Source organism: Pyrgilauda ruficollis, unplaced genomic scaffold, assembly GCF_017590135.1.
Source record: "Pyrgilauda ruficollis isolate IOZ18807 unplaced genomic scaffold, ASM1759013v1 scaffold21, whole genome shotgun sequence".
In the NCBI taxonomy this organism is placed as follows: Eukaryota; Metazoa; Chordata; class Aves; order Passeriformes; family Passeridae; genus Pyrgilauda; species Pyrgilauda ruficollis.
In genome coordinates this window covers 1,443,734-1,462,670 of record NW_024520318.1, presented here as the reverse complement: position 1 = coordinate 1,462,670, position 18,937 = coordinate 1,443,734, and the positions used below count along the sequence as shown (strand labels likewise).

The 18,937-nt window shown below is 48.9% G+C and overlaps 1 protein-coding gene across 24 annotated transcripts in view; it reads right to left on the bottom strand.

Annotated features, from left to right (window-relative positions):
* MFSD1 (major facilitator superfamily domain containing 1) overlaps positions 1 to 17,604 on the bottom strand; it is a 20,012-nt gene extending 2,408 nt beyond the window's left edge. For 2 of the 24 annotated variants that reach the window (XR_005955154.1, XR_005955153.1), the window contains exons 1-15: positions 17,422 to 17,603; positions 17,278 to 17,330; positions 16,772 to 16,884; positions 16,356 to 16,398; positions 15,953 to 16,020; positions 15,454 to 15,562; positions 14,880 to 14,982; positions 14,094 to 14,192; positions 13,483 to 13,594; positions 12,959 to 13,015; positions 12,295 to 12,451; positions 11,266 to 11,363; positions 10,437 to 10,586; positions 10,000 to 10,047; positions 9,784 to 9,844 (exon numbers count right to left, since the gene is read on the bottom strand). Coding sequence is in view for 12 of the 24 variants with exons in the window: in XM_041467618.1 (XP_041323552.1) it covers positions 7,916 to 7,975; positions 8,201 to 8,315; positions 9,784 to 9,844; positions 10,000 to 10,047; positions 10,437 to 10,549; positions 11,266 to 11,363; positions 12,295 to 12,451; positions 12,959 to 13,015; positions 13,483 to 13,594; positions 14,094 to 14,192; positions 14,880 to 14,982; positions 15,454 to 15,562; positions 15,953 to 16,020; positions 16,356 to 16,398; positions 16,772 to 16,884; positions 17,278 to 17,330; positions 17,422 to 17,575 (1,563 nt within the window). In the remaining 12 variants the exon portion in view is untranslated. The other 22 variants (XR_005955147.1, XM_041467627.1, XM_041467618.1 and 19 more) reach the window with 21 other exon arrangements.
* Between the last annotated feature and the right edge of the window lie 1,333 nt (positions 17,605 to 18,937).

The window sequence follows — 18,937 nt, the reverse complement described above, 5'->3', positions numbered from 1 at the left end:
ATGGGAAGGGGAATGGGAAGGGGAATGGGAAGGGGAATGGGAAGGGGAAGGGGAATGGGAAGGGGAAGGGAATGGGAAGGGGAATGGGAAGGGAAGAGCTGCCAGCGCTGCTGGATCTGCCCTTGGACCAGCACGGAACGCCCGGCGCAGGCCGGGAGAGAGCCAAGCCCAGGACAAGGCACAGCACACAGCCAGCCCTGGGCTCTGCCCTCCCCTCCTTCCCCAGCTCAGGTTTCCTCTGGGATTCTGTGCCAGGAGAGCCCTGGGTCGCAGCTCCACGCGTGAGGATGAGCTGGTTCTAGCAGCTGTGCTCCATCCTTTATCCATGGGGAATCCCAGCTCCCCGAAATGAGGGACAGACCCAGCCTGAGCCCCCGGGATGGAGGCAGCACATTCCCACTGCTCAGGGGTGCTGGGAACGTTCCCCTGCTCTGCCCCACTCCTTGGGCTGAATTCCTCCTTCCTTCTCCTCCCAGCTTGATTTTTGCAGCAGTTTATGAGCAGTAATTAATATCCAGGCAGGATGAAGGAGAGCAGGGTTCCCACTGCTTGGAGATGTTTATTATTTATTCCTCTTTAAGCCTTGTTAGATTAATCCATTTTAAATTACCACATGCTGCCAGGCACAATTATTGTAATTTATTGGGATCATTCCGGTGCTTTATTTCCCTCGGATGTGAGGTGGGGGCTGCTCTGCCTGGGCTCCCAGGAAACTGCTGGAGCAGCATCCCCTTCCCCAGAGGGAACAACCCCCAGCCCAGCCTCCAGGCCACAATAATTCCTCTTTTTTTTTCAGCAGAGAGGAATCATGGAATAGTTTGGGATCTCAGAGCCATCCCATCCCCTGTGCAGGGACACCTTCCCCATCCAGCCTGGCCTTGGACACTTCCAGGGATTTGGCAGCCACAGCTGCTCTGGCAAGGACAGAATTCCTGCCCCTGAACCTCTTCCTGCCTCATTTCCCACGTGGGACATTCCTCAGGTTTTCCAGGGAAAAAAAAAAAAAAAAAGAGTCCTCCAGCTGTGCCCTGTGTCAAAGACTTCACCTCATTTCTTTAGGAAAATTCCACATTTTTGTTAAAAGCTGCAGCTGCCATTATTCCATTTAACTGCACGAGGGGCTGGGAGTCCATCAAGAGCCACTGTAAATAACAGCACCTTAAATAATGTCACTAAATAACATCATCTTAAATAATGTCACTTGAAATAACACCACTTTAAATAACACCACTTTAAATAAAATCACTTCAAATAATACAACTTTAAATAACACCACTTTAAATATTACCACTTCAAAAAATATCACCTTAAATAACACCACCTCGAATGATATCACTGTCAATAATATCCTCTTCAATAATATCATTCCAAAAAAATATCACTCAAAAAAAATGTCATTCAAAAAAAACATTGCTCAAAAAAATCACTACCAAAATAATCCCTACAAAAAAATAATCCCTACAAAAAATATCACTCAAAAAAATAATATTACCACTTCAAAAAATATCACCTTAAATAACACCACCTCGAATGATATCACTGTCAATAATATCCTCTTCAATAATATCATTCCAAAAAAATATCACTCAAAAAAAATGTCATTCAAAAAAAACATTGCTCAAAAAAATCACTACCAAAATAATCCCTACAAAAAAATAATCCCTACAAAAAAATATCACTCAAAAAAATATCACTCCAAAAAGATTACCACTCCAAAAAATAACACTCCAAAAAATATCCCTCCAAAATTCCAGCAGTGCAGAACCACAGGACAGGATCCCTCGTGCCCCCCAAGCCCCCAGAGTGCCCTGGAACTCCAAATCTCTGCTTTCATCTCCTGCTTTTCCCCCTGGGCTGTTTGACCCTGGCAGCACAGCCATGCCCAGCGCTGCTGGCACCGTTGTTATTTTAAACACACTTCCAATAAACTCCCCAAGTCGATGCAGTCGGAGGCCTGCGAATAAACGAGCTCATTAAACACCCCTGGCACTTAGCAGCATCTCTGGTGGCCAATCCCAGCTCGGGCAGGGCTGTAATTTATAACTTTGATGCCCGTTTAATCTGCTCATAACCATCAATCTCTGATTTTTATTGCCCCGTTCTGCAGCCTGAGCAGAAAACCTGCTCCAATTAGCCCCCCCCCAAAGCGACCCTCACGAATAAATACTGACTTTAATATCCCACAGCACAATTCCCTGGGATCCATTTCTTATTTCAGGAATAAAAGAGCTGGGGAAGAGGTTTGTGATGACAAAAGCAGCCCCAGAGGGCTGGGGAAGAGCAGCTGGGGAGCAGGAGCTGCTCCGGGCAGCCCAGATGGCACCAGGAGCTCGTGGGGTGGGACGTGCCACAAGTCACCTTCCAGGAGGATGGGAGACCCCCAGAGCTGCAGCTGGCTCCAGCTCCAGCCCTCCAGGAGGATGGGAGACCCCCAGAGCTGCAGCTGGCTCCAGCTCCAGCCCTCCAGGAGGATGGGAGACCCCCAGAGCTGCAGCTGGCTCCAGCTCCAGCCCTCCAGGAGGATGGGAGACCCCCAGAGCTGCAGCTGGCTCCAGCTCCAGCTCCAGCAGGGAATTGGGGTGCTTGGGAATGATGCATGGAGCAGGGGAGGCTGCCAGGAAAAGGAAATCAGGGGGAGCCCATCAATCCCTAACGATGCCAGGCTGCCAGGGATTCATCCCCAGTGCCAGGAGCTGCCAAAGGAGGAGCTGGAATAATGATTTTCCTCTGGATATCAGCCTGGCTCAGAGCTGGAATCTGCACCCTCTGGAGCATCAGAACCTGCAAGGTTCTCCTGGGGAAGAGCATTTCCCACTGAGGGTGGAAAACCAGCCTGGTTCCCAGGCAGGAAAACAGATGGAGGCACCTGAATTGCTGCCCTTGAGCCCTGGGAAGCCTCTGAGCTCCTGATTCCTGCAGCTCCTCAAAGGGAATCTCTGCTGTGGCCATCAAAAACCTCGGACAGGGATCACAGCAGCAGCTCTGGAACTGCTGCAACGACTCCAAGCTGTGCTTTCTACTCAAAACCACAGACTGATCCCCCAGAAAAGCCCCACTTTGAGAATGGGGAAGGCTCCTGGCAGTGCTGGGGCAGGGGGATGTGCTCCTGGCTGGAAGGAAGGAGCTCCCGAATCCCTTTGGTTCACTGGGAGGCCAGCTGCTAACTCTGTCAGGCAATATTCAGTGATGGATTCCAAAAGGATGTGCAGGGTAATCAGGCTCTGCTCCTGAGAGCACTAATTGGGTTAAGCTCATGAACAAACCCTTGGGAGCAGCAGCCTGGCCAAAGGGAGAGCAGGAAGGGCAGGAGGAAAGGAGAAGGGAAAAAAAATTATTCTGTGCAAAGGGAAAAAATGTGAGTCTGTGGATTGTGCCCTTCTTGTGGCACCTTTAAAATGCCAGATTTAAAATGGAATTTGAAAATTATTTTGGGAATGATTAATTAATGATTAAATAAAATTATTTAAAAAATTATTAATGGGGATAGAAATGGCACCAAAATGGATGGGTGTGGCATTATGGAAGTGCCAGGATCCTGGAATGGTTTGGAGGGACCCCAAATCCCACCCTGCCATGGCAGGGACACCTCCCCCTGCCCAGCCCAGCCTTGGGCACTGCCAGGGATCCAGGGGCAGCCTTGGGGAACCCATCCCAGCCCCTCTCCACCCTGCCAGGGAAGATTCCTGCCCAGCATCCCACCCAAGCCTGCCTCTGGCACTGGGGCCATCCCTGCTCCAAGCCAAGGGCACCAAAGCAGGGGATGTGCTCCCTCTGCCCTGAATATCCCAAACAATCCCAAGCCAAGGACTGCCCCAGAAAGGAGAAGGGAAAAAAAATTATTCTGTGCAAAGGGAAAAAATGTGAGTCTGTGGATTGTGCCCTTCTTGTGGCACCTTTAAAATGCCAGATTTAAAATGGAATTTGAAAATTATTTTGGGAATGATTAATTAAGGATTAAATAAAATGATTTTTAAAATGATTAATGGGGATAGAAATGGCACCAAAATGGATGGGTGTGGCATTATGGAAGTGCCAGGATCCTGGAATGGTTTGGAGGGACCCCAAATCCCACCCTGCCATGGCAGGGACACCTCCCCCTGCCCAGCCCAGCCTTGGGCACTGCCAGGGATCCAGGGGCAGCCTTGGGGAACCCATCCCAGCCCCTCTCCACCCTGCCAGGGAAGATTCCTGCCCAGCATCCCACCCAAGCCTGCCTCTGGCACTGGGGCCATCCCTGCTCCAAGCCAAGGGCACCAAAGCAGGGGATGTGCTCCCTCTGCCCTGAATATCCCAAACAATCCCAAGCCAAGGACTGCCCCAGGAGCCTCCTCTGCTCTCAGCCGTGGCAAAAGGAAAGGGCTGGCTTTGCTTCCCCTGCAGCACAGCCCAGAATTCCAAACTGCAGCAGTACCAGTGAGAGGTTTGCCCTGGAGTCAGCTCTGAAGTCACATTGGCATTACAGGCAATCCATCACCTGTCACTGAATTGATGTCAGAGTCCAGGGGCAGGGAAATCAATCCATGCAAACGAGGAGCTGCTGGATTTCCTTGGAGCCTGGAGTGCTCCTCCAGCTTTCCCTCAGCTCTCCCTGGGTGCATCCCTCATTCCTGACACCTTCCCTCAGCTGCGGTGGCACCTCCAGTCTCACTACAAACTGCTTGCAGGGATTTCTTTAATCTAAAATCCTGGGAAATTTGCTTTAGGGAGCTCTTCTAAGCAATGCTTTTTCTGGTAGATTGGGAAGTCAAGGTTTGCCCTGGATTTCATCTTCATGGGGGTCTGGGATGCAGGGTGGGCAATGAGGGACACCCAAAAACCTCCTCTGGCCCAACAAATCCAAGCTGATTTGTTCCTACTGCTGCACTGTAAAATAAACCCCAAAACATGTATGTAAGAATATTAAATAATATTAGAAATCCATGTCATGCTCACCTGCAGACGTTCTGGGAATAAAGTTGGGTTTTTGGCCAAGTCCTGGAGTGTGGAGTTGAAGGAAATTTCCATCAGGATTGAGGAAACCTGAGATGTCCCTCTGGGTTTGCCCCAGCCCCAAATGAGCTGCCAGGAGGCTGCTCCTTCCCTGACCTTTATTTGCTGTATTATATCAAACACACATGATGATGATGATGATGATGATGATGATGATTATTATTATTATTATTATTATTATTATTATTATTATTATATATTCCATCCCATTCCAGCTGCCAGCAGGGCTGTGGGATGTGCCAGCTCCACCAGGGCTCAGTTCCTGCCGTTCCCAGCTGTGCCCACACACAGAGCTTTGTTAACTCGTTAACAACTCCATTAATTACGGGCTAATGCTGATTGGGATCATCTGAGGAGCAGCCCCGTGTTCACAGACCCATAACTGCAAAATCAAAATCCCAGAGGAGCAGCTTGGGCAGGGGGAACAGAGCAGGAATATTTCTCCTTCTGTTCCCTGGAGGCCCCACCTTTGGCTTGAAGAACAGAGGAGCTCCAGCCCCAAATCCCAAAGAAATGAGGGAGTTTTCTTCCAAAGGTCAGGTGCAGCTGGATCAGCCAAAGCTCATCCACCAACAGCTCCCCAAGCCCACTCAGGAGCACGTGGAATAATCCAGAATCCCGGGATCCCTGAGGCTGGAAAAGCCCTCCCAGAGCATCGAGTCCCTGCTGTGCCAGATCCCCACCTTGTCCCCAGCCCAGAGCACTGGGGACACCTCCAGGAATTCCCTGGACACCTCCAGGGGTGGGCATCCAAACCTCCCTGGGCAGCCCAAAGCCTGACCACCCATTCCATGGGGAAATTCCTGCTGCTGCCCACCTGAGCCTCCCCTGGTAAAACCCAACAGAGAACACCGAGACTTCACCCACCTTGCAAATAAATCCAGAAGTGAGGGATTGAGGTGCTTTTCCTAAAGACTGGACTCTATTCCATGGAATCCCTGATTGTTTTGGGCTGGAAGCACCTTAAAAACCACGCGGCCAAGGGCAGGGACTCCTTCCAGCACTGCAGGGAGCCCTGTCCAGCCTGGCACTGCCAGGGATGGGCACCAAAACAAACCCCGGCAGCCGCAGCCCCGAAGGTTTTCATCCCAATTTCCCGATTTGCCAACATCCCGAGGCAGCAGCGGGGCGGTGCTGACCTCTAGTGAGAGGCGGCTGGAAGAAGGAGCAATCCTGGGATAAATTCCCTCCCGGCTCCATCCCCTGCCCCTCCTCGGCCACCGCGGGCAGGGCACGCAGAGATTCTGAGCAATTGGCCCAATAAATGCCCGATTTTGAGATGTTTTCAATAACTGTGCCCAGGGAGGGTCAGAGCCCTCTCCACAGCCAGCCGGAGGGGCTGCAGCTCCCAGGGGAATTTGTCCCCAGGAGTCCCCCCAGGGCTGGGGCAGGATGCTGAAGGGTGCGGGGAATTCAGCAAGTGAAACTGAAACAGGAACCGCAGGGCTGGAAAAGCCGGCCTGGAGGGAACAGCAGAGCAGCTCCCACCAGAACGTGGCAGAGTTCAAGAGAAGCAGAAGAGCAAAATTCAATTTAATTCTCTCCCTCCCCATGGAAAAAATCAACAACCCAGCAGTGGGGGAAGCTTTGCCTTTGGATCCTCAAAGAGAAACTTCCCCCAAACTCTCCACCCTTCCCAGGGGAAAAAATGTCCCCAACAAACCCAAAAGACAACATGAGAACCCTCAACAAGCAAAAAGCAGCGTTCAGTGGAAGGTTTTATTTAAAAACACCCAAAATTCACAAGTCTACAAGGAAACCAGCAGCCAAGCCAAGCCCTCAGTGCTGGTTCTGAGGAGCCAGAACCAGTAAAACCCAGCACAGCTCAGGGGCAGGAGCTCCCTGCTCTGCTCTGCTTTCCCACACTGTCCTTCAGAATCCAGAACTTTCACCCAAAAGGTCCTTCAGAAAAATGAGACTTTTCCAGGGACATCAAAGAAATCTTCACTGCAAAGTCTCTTTTAAAACCAACTTTAAGACTGTGAGTTCTGCTTAAATTAAAATATTAAATTAAGAATATCCTACATCAAATGCAGCATTTTTACCCTAACAGACTCCTCTCTCTGCAGCCAAGCACAAGGCAAAGGCTCCTGAGCTTTTGTGGCTCACAGGAACTCGAACTCCCTGGAGCCATCCCAGGAATTTTCCCCATTCCTGGGGCTCCACAAACCTCCTGCTCCTGCCCTGTAAAGCAAGATCTGCTCACTTCAGGGATCATTTATCTAATTACCTCGAGGAGTAATTAAACCAAAGCAAAATGCTCTCTGCAGGAGCTCTGGGAAGTCCCTCCTCAGCAAGGAGCCTCCCACTGCAGCGCTGGGAAAATGATGAGTTCCACCGTGGAATTGGAGGCTTTTCCCTCTGGAAGCCAAACTCAGCTCTTGCTTTAACTCTTTTTATGGTTTTTAGTCACTAACTCTTAAAAATAAATCAGTTTTCACATTATTCAGGCTTGGAGAGGTTATTGCTGTTCCAGACCTGGGATAAATTCCAAGGTGAACACTTTCTGTCCTTCTGGAATTGGAGATTCCTCTCAAATATTCACTTGGGAGCTTTTCCTCACCTTCTTCTCTCAGAAAAACAAACCAGAGCAATGAAGGTGTCCAAGGGGAGAGGCTGGAAATCCCCACCTCCATCCAGGCTCATCCCAGCAATGATTGAGTTTTCCCATGTGACAGCCAGAGATCAAATCCTGGCCCCTGGCTCAGCTACTCACGGAGCATTTGAGGCAGGAGGAGCTGCTCAGAGGTTCCACCAGAGCCACAATTCCCCATCAGCATCTCTGCACTGCCCAGCAAGGAGGAGTTTTAGGCAATATTTTAAATCTAGGATCTAGGCTGGCAGCAAAGCACGGAGCATCTGCTGGTGCTGGGCTCTGTGTCCCAGGAAATTCAGTGTATTCCTGCTTTTCCACAGGGCCAAGCTGCTATTTCAGCACGCTTCTGTGGGCCAGGGTTGAGAAACAGGAGCAGTAATGAGCTGGGAGCTGCAAAAAAATAAAATTAAGACATTCCTCAGCTTCTGAGGTGGGCCAGCCTTTGATCCCTTTCCTTCATTCGATTTTTAATTATTGGGAGGTTTCTTTCTGAGACCAAATCCCAGGAATTTCACTCAGAGGTGGAGCTGCTGGCTGTTAAAACCAGCCAAATTCTTTAAATAAACTCCTGATTATTCTGGTTTTGAATTGTCTGTGGACCCCTGTTAGTGATACCTGAGCTCCAAGCTTGGACAGGTATTTATTCCTTAAACTAAAGGCATCAGCTTTTGGCAGCAATTTTGCCAAATCATCTTCATTCTGCCTTCTGAGCCTCTCCTGCTCTTCTGCTCTGCAAAAGAAAAAGTGGCAAAAAGATGTTTGCCCTGAGGGAAAACCCTGCCAAGCAGGGAATTATTGGAATATCATTTAATATTTTAGTATTGTTATTGTAATAGCTAGGAAATGTTCTGGGCTATCAGGTGAACGAGCCTGAGATGTGCAGGGATCAATAATTCAGTGTAAAGAAAGAGAGAGGCTGATTTCTGCAGGTTCCTTTTATTTCATTCCAAGATTTCAGTAGAAAGAGAAACCTTTTGGTTTTTCCCAGATTACAACGTGCTCAGGGAGTTCTGTAACAACTTTTCTATCTATTAAACAAACTTTCATCCTTAAAATAAACATTACAATACAAAGAGAATCGAGAAGGCAATAAAAGACTGCTCAGCAGTCTCAGAGTTCAGAAGTCTACAAAAAAAAAAAGGTCCCTTTGAGCATCTGTGGCTCTTTTTGCACTGTGGTGAAAGGACACAACCCCAAAGCTGTGAATACATTTCAAAAGTGGTTTTTGCATGAGGACAGTGACAGAAGCAGCAGCAGGGAGGTGCTGGGAGCCCTGGGTGAGAACACAAAAAGGCTTTTTGCTCAGGAAGTTCCACCCTGTGAGCTCAGGGGGTCTGAGCTCAGCTTTGCTCCAGGGGCCCGTGGGGAGGCAGAGCTCAGCCCAGCAGGAAAAGGAATTTTGGAATTGTTAGAACACAGCAGGGGCTGAGGCAGTGCTGGAACCCCCAGGGGTGAGTGGATCTTCCAGAGAGCTACAGAGCAACCTCAACCCTGCTGCTGGCAGCTGGGGAGGTGCTGGAGCTCCCACCTGGGATGGGCTTTGCTATTCAACTTTCCTTTCTGCAAGAAATGGGGACAACAATTACTGCAAACCCTGGCCTGGGGCAGCCCAGATCCCCCAGAACCCCTGGAATTGTTACACAAGGGTCACAAACACTGAGATGGGACATCCCAGATCCCCCAGAACCCCTGGAATTGTTACACAAGGGTCACAAACACTGAGATGGGACATCCCAGATCCCCCAGAACCCCTGGAATTGTTACACAAGGGTGACAAACCCTGAAATGGCACATCCCAGATCCCCCAGAACCCCTGGAATTGTTACACAAGGGTGACAAACCCTGAAATGGCACATCCCAAACCCCACAGAATCCCTGGAATCCCTGAATTGTTACACTAGGGTGACAAACCCTGGCCTGGGACAGCCTAAATCCCATCAGTGCTGTGATTTAGGCTCAAACCACCACACTTCACTTGTGAGGCCACTGAAATAAAGGAAAGCAGAGAGGAACAGTGCCAGGAAAGGACACCTGGATAATGCTGCCCCAAACACTGACTCACAGGAGGCAGGATATGAAATCCTAAAACAGACTGAAGAAAATAAATCCAACAGAAATCAGATTGGAGAAATGATCTGCTCAATCCCTTCAGGACAAACACTTCCCAAGGCACTGACATTTGCTGGCTCTGTACTTACTCAGAAGCAGCTGCTTTTTGCAGTTTTGCCCTTTTCTTTGCAGACCAGTTGAGATCACCACCTGTAAGAGCAGCAGTGGGCACTGAGACCTTTCAAACTGGGGTTTTGTGGCTTTGCTATCAAAACTCCCCCCAGGAGCTCTCAGAGCACTGAGAAAGCAGAAGAATGATTTTACAGAAGTAGAAATTGAGGGAAGGAGAAGCTGCAAAGACTCACCTGTGAGGTGATTCACGAAGTACAGCATGACCACAGCTATCAGTGACACTGCAAAAGGAAAGGGACAATTTTAGCTGACAATAAATGACCAGGCTGAACCCACAGCCAAGATTTTCATGGAAGTTCTAACTCAGAGGAGTTTCCTGCTTTTGTAAATCTCCCCGTGCTCACAGAACGTGGTAATTCAGAAAGTATTTTAATTTTAATCTTATAATTTACACTTTAAAAGCACTGTTTGTCTACTCTCACTCAATTTTTTAAACACTGAAACTCTCCACGCTTCAAGGAAACCCCAAGCACTTCAGTGGCTGTGAGTTCATCCCAACGCTGCCCAGCTGACACCTCTTGGAGAGGAATGTTTCTGTTTTCCAGGAAATGTGAAGCCAGAGAGCCCAGTGAAGCTTCCTGAGCCCATTCCCAGCGTGTTCCAGACTCACAGCAAACACAGGCACTGAAGAAGACCTCCAGGAACAGGTATCCCCTGGTGTCCAGGATCATGCCAGCTGCTATGGCAATCACTGCCAGGCCCAGGTTCTGGATGGACTGCATGCTGGGACAGAGCAGGAACAGCAGTGATTTCTTTCTTTCTTTCCTCAGGAAAATGGAGTTTCATTTCCTCAGGGAAAGCTCCTCAGTGGCACTGAGCCCACGAGAGCTGCACTGTCCCCGTTTGTTGGGACATGGGGAGGCAGGGCTGGGTTTTGCAGAAGTTCCTGTGCCTCCCCCAGCCTCAGGCTCTGTCCCAAACCCCCCTCCCCAGAGCAGCCTGGAACTCCTGCTCCCAGCCTGGAGGAGCTGGAACCAGGAATGGGCTGGATCTGCTCAGATTCAGTGGTTCCAGAGTGTCAGGGATCAGGGCATGACTTGGGATGGAAGGGACCTTAAAGCCCACCCAGACCCATGGGCAGGGACCCCTCCCACTGCCCCAGGGTCCAGCCTGGCCTGGGGCACTGCCAGGGACCCAGGGGCAACCACACCAAATCCAGGAATTCCATCCCAGCCCCTCCCCACCCTCCCAGGGAACAATTCCTTCCCAGTGTCCCATCTCTGGAGTTTAAACCATTCCCCCTTGTCCTGGCACTCCAAGGTCCCTCTCCAGCTCTCCTGCAGGCTCCCTTCACTGGAATTCCCAATGCCATCCATCCCTGCCCTCTCCATGTGTCCTGTCCCTCTGTCCCTTGTCCCCAGCCCTCCCCAGGTCACCCCAAAGCTGCTCCCTGCAGGCTGGAGAGCCCTGCACTGCCACAAAGCCACGGAGGTACTCACAAGCCATAGGCAGTTCCCAGCTGGTGCTCGGGGACCACAAAGGCCACCATGGGCCACAGGGCACAGGCCAGCAGGGAATAGGACACACCCAGCAGGCACTGGGGACACAGGGGACACGGGGTCACAGCAGGGCCACCCGGAGCTGCGGCTCCAACAGATCAATGCACCCCCGACAGGGACAGAAAGCGGCTCAAGGAATGCTCTGTGCCATGAAACTCGAAATAAATGTCCACACTCGGGGCTTCTTCTGGGAATGATCCCCAAAATAAACCCTGATCATTTAAATTAGGGTCTGATTGAGCACCCAGAGCTGCACCTCACGGGAAAGATGCTTGAAAACCAAAGTTTTGAATCCCTGCCCCACTGATGAGCAGCACAGTGCTCAGCTCCAAACCAACACTGCAGGAAATCTGCCTCAAGAATGCACATTTTTACTGAGTTCCATCCAGCACATCAGAGGCTGTTTCAGTAACAGTAATAAGCTTCAGAAATAAATTAAAATAATGATTTTTAGGAGAAAAATAAGCAGTTTGAATAATAGTAAAAAAACTTCAGAAATGAACTAAAAGAACAAGTGAGCAGTTTGAATAATAGTAAAAAACTTCAGAAATAAACTAAAAGAGCAATTTTTAGGATAAAAGTGAGCAGTTTGAATAATAGTAAAAAAACTTCAGAAATAATTTAAAAGAACAATTTTTAGGAGAAAAGTGAAGACCTGGCAGAGGAATTTAGTAATGGAGTGAGGAATCTTTTCCACCTCCCAACACACACAATAATTCAGTGCCAACCCCATTGCTTAATTTATATTTATGAAAGAAATATTTGATAATTTATTTCTATTTAAGTCTAAATCCCAGAAATAAAAATTTGATATTTTATTTCTACTTAAGTCCAAATCCCAGAAATAAAAATTTTATATTTCTATTTAAGTCTAAATCCCAGAAATAAATATTTGATATTTTATTTCTATTTAGGTCTAAACCCCAGAAATAAATATTTGATATTTCTTTCTGTTTGGGACTGAGTTACCATGGCTATCCAGGGGTTCCAGAAGGTGAAGGCCAGCATGATGTGTGAGGCCAGCGTGGTGACCACAGCACACAGCACCCAGATGATGTTCTTGCCAACTTTATCCACCAGCAGGCCAAACACTGGGGACATGGGGGCTGAGATGATGTACACGATGCTGCAGGAGAGGGAAATTCCACATTTAACACCCCCTGAGTCCTTTGTTAATTCCAGGGCCAGAAGAAAAAAGCAGCCCCCAAAAAATCCCAGTAATTTAGAATTCCCAAAGGGCTTGAGGACATGGAAGTGCTCAGCAGCCAACAGTGACAGACTCAGTGTTTTCTTGGGGGTCTCACTGCTTTGGGCTTTGGCCACGTCTCAAATTCATCCTCAAACTACCCAAACTGAGTTCCTTTAGTGTTGTTATTAAACTGCTTTTATCACTCAAGGAAGAATCACTAAGTACTAAAATAAAACCCTCCAGAGCTTTTTCTTTCCAGTGTGAACACCTGTTTTTAATAAAAAAACACATCCACATTTCCCAGTTATTCCTTGGGTCGTGTGAAATTATTTCTCCACTTAAATGCAGCTCACAGGAGATCCCAAATCTCTTCCCACCTGCCCAGTGCCCAAAAATAAACCCTAAAATTTGGCAGTGTTCCTTATTAAATCCACCACAATGTACCTGTTAATTGCACTGGCTTCTTGAGAGGAAAATCGGAATTTTTCAATAAAGAAAACCCTGAGGGGAGGAAAAACATTATTGAGGAAAATGCAGACCTGAAGGATGAGAAATCAAAATGAAGTTAGACAAAGACATGAGAATCTCAGTTACAAAAAAAAATTAAATAGAGCTTTGACATAAATATCCCAGATTCTAACTTATAATTAATTTAGGAGCTTGTTAGCAGACTCCACAGATTTTAATTGAAGGATCACTCTAATTATTACACTTTGGGGAACACATAAAAAGTCCATAACCAACATTTAACCCAAATAATGAGGTATTGGGTTGTAAATATGGAAGGAATCCTACAGGACCCCAAATTCCACCCCATGTTTTAAACTGGATCCAGTTTTAATCAGGAAATCAAACATTCCTCATGCCCCCGAGTTCGTAATTCCCAAAGAATGTGAAGTTTTTAAGCATTTTGGTCACAAGCTTGGCCAGATTCCAAGGGAATGGCTGGAAAAGTGAGTGGCACTTACTTGCCAAGGCCAATGAAAGGGAAAACTGCAGCGTAGTAACAGACACAGATGACAAAGATGAGCCACAAGGACAGGGAGAAATCCTTCACATCTGTCAGCTTGATCACTTCTCCTGCACAGGGGGGACACAGCGTGCCATCAGTCAGGATGGACAAACCTGGGATTCATCACACCCAGGAGATCCCAAATCCCTCCTAAAGCACAGCCCTGGCTGGACATTAAAGGTCCCTTCCATCCCAAACCAGGCTGGGACTCCACTGGGTCTCAAATTGAGTTCATTTTTAATTGGCTTGAGTTGTCCCACGTGGAAAACTCAAGCCAGCACACACTGACAGGGAGGAGCTCCACGGTTCTGCACCCCTGCTAAAGGAAACCAGCTCCAAGAAAACACAGAACCAGTGGCACAAATGGGTGCAAACTTTGGTTTTTATAAATAAAGCAGGTGACAGTGCATCTGCCTGCTGAGCTGGTGTTTAAAACTAAAACTCCATGTAAAAATCAGCTCAAATTTTGATTAGAAGTGTGCCAAAGTTTAGCAGCAGGCACTGAATGACCTGAAAAGCAAAGCTGGCTGGGGCAGGGTGGCTGGAAGGGTCAGCCCCAGCACTCACCTGTTTTCCCCTGCTCTTTACAAAGCAGCTTCTCTGCTCTCCTGTCCAGGTAAGCCAGGATTAAAGCACAGCTCAGTGAGAAGAGACAGGTGACCCCACCTGAAGAAGGCAACACCACATGGTCAGCTGACAGCTCGAGCAGTAATTTGGTTTTCAGCCCAATTAGAGCGGTTTTTGTTGGGTATCTCAGTTACACCAAGTTTAGCACCAGCTTTAAGGCTCAAGAGCTGCACAACTCGAAGGTTCAGGTGTAAATCAGAACCCTGGCACGTGGCACACACCTGCCTTGGAGCACAGGCATGTACATGGGTTTATTTTATATTTATTTAAAACGTCACCAGCACTCCCCCTCAGCTCCTCATCTGCCCCTTGCAGGAACAGAAACAAACCTGGCCTCATTCCCAACACCACAATCTCCATGGAAACACACCCCAAAATTGTTCAAATTTCCCTTTTACAATCAGATGACCACAGGCAAGCTTTGACACTCCTCAGAAAATTTTTCAAGCCTATCCTTTGCTCAGAGGATGTGAAATATTTCATCTCCACAAGACACAGACTTGAATTTGGCAGCCCCAAAAACGCCACAGCATTTCAGCAGCTGCAGTAACCTGAGAGAAAATGAGATTATGATACAAAAGGTGTTGGAATTGCTGTTCCTAAGCTCAGACAGAGTTATTCTGCTTTTAAGTGGTCAATAAATACTTTTAAGTGATTAATAAGTGGTTTTCAGAGATGAATAAATCAGTAACACACGAGGTGGCACCAACCCAGAACATCACTGACCTATGAGCAGAGCCAGGCCGAGGGTGCTGGGACCAGTGTAGCCCAGGAGATCCTGAACTCTGGAGTAGATCCATCCCATAATATTCATGTTCACCGTGCTCCCCTAGGCACAACAGAGCCACGTGAAGAACCCAGCATTTCCCAGCTCCAGGGATTCACCAGGAGTGTTGGTTATTCAGGGGACAGCAGGGAAGAGGATCCAAGGGATTCCCTGCTGGGTTGGTAACAAAGCAATCCTTGCAACAAGGATTCCACACCACAAATTGAAATTTATACAAGCCTGAAGAGTTTCCACTGATGGGAAGTGCATAAACCCACAGGCACGAGCTCAAAAACTGAGCTGAATTGAACAGGTTTGATCAAACAGGATTGCCAGCTGACAGGCAGCAGGAAAAAGCCCCTTTTCCCTCCTTCTGCCCCCAGGAAAGGATCCATGGCTGCCAGCACTGGAACATCCCCCTGCCCCAGCCAGGAGCAGCTCCCAGCTCCAGCAGGGAAACACCTGCAGTGGTTAAACCCCCCAAAAGGAGCCTAAAACGAGGAGCAGAGCCCCCCTCTCCAGGTGCACACTCACAATCCTGGCCATGCTGAGCTGCAATCCAAACACCAGGTTGAGCTCCTTGCCCTTGAACCAGCTCACTGCATAGGTGTTCTGGGCCACTGCCAGGGACTCACCACCAATCCTGCAAAAACACAGCACCCTCAGTGCAGCAGGCACAGCAGGAAGGGCCTTGGCAGCAGCAGACTGCAGAGAGAGCTGCCTGGGCACAGGCTGACTTGGTGCAGATCTGTGTACACGAGGCAACAGAAAGCCAAAATGGAAGTGCAGGGATTGCAGAACAATTGGTGCTTCCAGAGGTTTGGATTCAGCAACACCTGCAAAGTCCTGGCTTTTGTTTTCTAAGTTACACAAGAACTGCAGATCCTGCATTCCTCAGCTTCAGAGGTCTCAGAATGCACCAGTTCTGGCTCCATGTGGCAGCACTTTTCTAGGAGAGCTTTCTAGGGTTAGTTTTTGTAGTTTTCTGGATGGCCTTACTTCAAAGAGCACAAATCTGCCCTTCCAGACTCACCCAAAGATGAATCTGCCCACTTCCATCAGCCAGAAGGTATTGAACAGTGCTCCCAGAGCAAAAACCACCTGCAGAGCAAAGGAGAATGGTAATTGTGCATTTCAGGTATGCAACAGAGCAGGACTGTCTGAAAACAGGAACAAAAATTACTTTCCCTTCCCACATCCATTTCCTGCTCCTTTTGGTTTTTGCTCCCTCTGCTGTCCTGGCCCAGCTGGACACTGTGGCAGCCTCAAGCAATTTCACATCAAACACACAGAGCCGTGGATCCTTCCCACAATTCCAGCCACATTCCAAGGTTCCCCCTCCCAACACAGCCCAGGCTTCTCCCAGTCCAGTTCCCAGCTGAGGTGAAACACAAACTGCAGGCCCAGACCATCCTCCAGCCCCTCCCTGCACTCACCTGCCCAACACACACAAAGCTGCTGAATATTACAGTGCCCAGCCTGCAAAGACAAGAAAATCACTTCATGCACAAGCAGAATCCTCTCTTTTCCACTACAAAACACTATTTTGGACCTGCAGCAGGGAAACAAGGGGAGCTGGATGGGCAATTAAAAGGTTTGTGTTATAAACTGTGCAGCTCAGCAATTCCCACAGAGAACAGGTAGTGCAAGGTGGTGTTTTTGAAACCAATTTATTTAAGTTATAAAGGAAAGGAAGCTCATCTATGTTGTTCAAAAATCCGAAATCGAGCGGGGAAAAATATTGAAGATGTTTATTGTAACCTGGAAAAGCTTTAGAATATCAAGTGTAAACCTCAGCTGCAGTTTTAGCTCAGGATTCCCTGCACATGAGAGCCACAAAGGCTGCACTCACCGGATCCCAAACACTCTGTCTATCAGGAACCCTCCAAAGAAGCACAGCACCACGTTGGGCCACGAGTACCAGGCATAGAGAGCCATGAACTGGGCTGTGTTCACCTTCATGTCCTGCACAGCACAGGGATGGGAAAAACATTCTTCCTGAGCTAGCTGTGTGCACACAGAGTCAGCATTCAGGAGAGCCAAGCAGAACCAGCATTTTCTGTAACCCACAGAATTCCTAGACGGGCTGGGATGGAAGGGACTCATTTTGTTCCAAGCCCAGGGACACCTTCCACTATCAGGAGGTGCTCCAAATGGCCCTGGGCACTGCCAGGGACAGCCACGGCTGCTCTGGCACCCCGTGCCAGGGCCTGCCCGCCCTCCCAGGTCCTCCCAGGGAACAATTCCTCCCCAAATCCCAAACCTCCCCTGTGCCAGCGGGAGGCCCTTCCCCGCTGCCCCATGCCCACACAGAAGGTCACTCTCCGTGTTTTCCAAAGCGCCCTGACAGCGACTCACCCGCTGAACCTGCGTCTGCAGAGCGGCCGGGTTGTCGTAGCAGAAGTAGCTGCCTGCAGAGAGAAGGGGACGCCTCAGGGCTCTGTCCCTGCCCCCACCCCGCACCCCCCACCCCACACGCAGCCCCCCGGGCCCGTCCCGCACCGAATCCCAGGAAGCACATGAGGGCCAGGACGAGCAGGCGGTGCGGGAGGCGGCGGGGGTCGCAGGCGGCGGGCAGGGCGCGGGGAGGGCCCGGGGAGCCGCCGCCGCCATCGCCGCCATCGGCGCCCAGCAGCGCCCGCTGCTCCTCCGCCATCGCGCCCGCCTCACGTGAGCGCCCCGCACGTGACCCGCCCCGCACGTGATCCGCCCCGCCGCACGTGATCCGTTGCCATGGCAGCGGCGGGCCGAGGCCTGCCGGGGGGCCCTGGGAAAGTGAAATGAATATTTAAAAAAAAATGGAAATTGTGAAAAACGAGGTTCCGTTTCCTGGCAAAACTGTAAAAGTTTAATTAAAAGACAGTAGGAGACGGAAGTAAAGCAAAGGGTTAAAAACGGCCTTGAGCCACGAGCACAGTGCTATTGTGCAAACACCCTTTATTTACCATTCCTGTTACACCAGCCTGCTGCATATTCATAGACCCTTATGCACAGTAAACCTTTCCCCAAGCTAGTTTTCATGCCCCAAGAGCTGTTTAGTGTGGCTCCTCCTCGGGTCTGCCATTTTAGAGCGTGCACATCCCTTGGCTGTGGTTTTAGTCCTTTTTTATCACCTTCACTTTGGGCCCTGGTCCTCACTGCCTTCAGATGGCGAGAGCTGATGGTTGGCAGATCTGTACAGGTGTCCTCATCCTGTGTCCATTGGGTGTTATCCCAGCCCAGCAGGCACTTTAACACAAGCACACCGATATCAGCTGTTTCACTAAGCTTCATTAACAACAGAAATAAAAACTATATCTTTATAACAAAGTCACTTTAACACTACACATATAAAATCCATTTTCATATCTGTGAAAAGCCAATATTATAATACGTATCTCTAACAGAAATGGAAGTGGAAATGGAGTTTGAGGGCCAGGCTGCAAGGCTGAGCACCCAGGGAAATGCACCAGCTTGTGAAATTGCTGCACAATTGCTGAAATTGTCCTTATTTTGGGTGTTGAAGTCGTGGGATCATGGAATCACTGGAAGGCTTCTCCTCTCCAAAGTCATTTTTCTTGAGCTGTTCGCTCCAAAAGGTTCTTGCCATATCAGACAAACCCCTGCAAAAGCTACTTTTTTACTGTAAAAAGCTCCAGTCTGCCATCAAATTTCACCTTCTTGCACCAAAAATGACCTGAATCCTGTGTACACATCATCAATGGCTTTCTGATGAGAAGATGCTCTTTTTGAATAAAATATGCTCTTAATGAGGCACAACCCCTTGTGATTTAAGCCTTTATTTACCTTCTCAAGGTGTAGAAAGCAAAGGGCTGAGTTTTACCTGAGATGCTGAACGACACACTCACCTCCCAGCCACTCTGTCATGATTTTGGTGAGGAACCATGGAAGAAAGTCAAAACAACCTCTCAAAACATGCAGGCATCACGTTGTGAGTCAGCTCAGGCTCCTCCTGGACATAAATCACTTCATTTCACTTGATACATGTCTGTTCAGAGGCCTGCCAAAAGAGAAATGT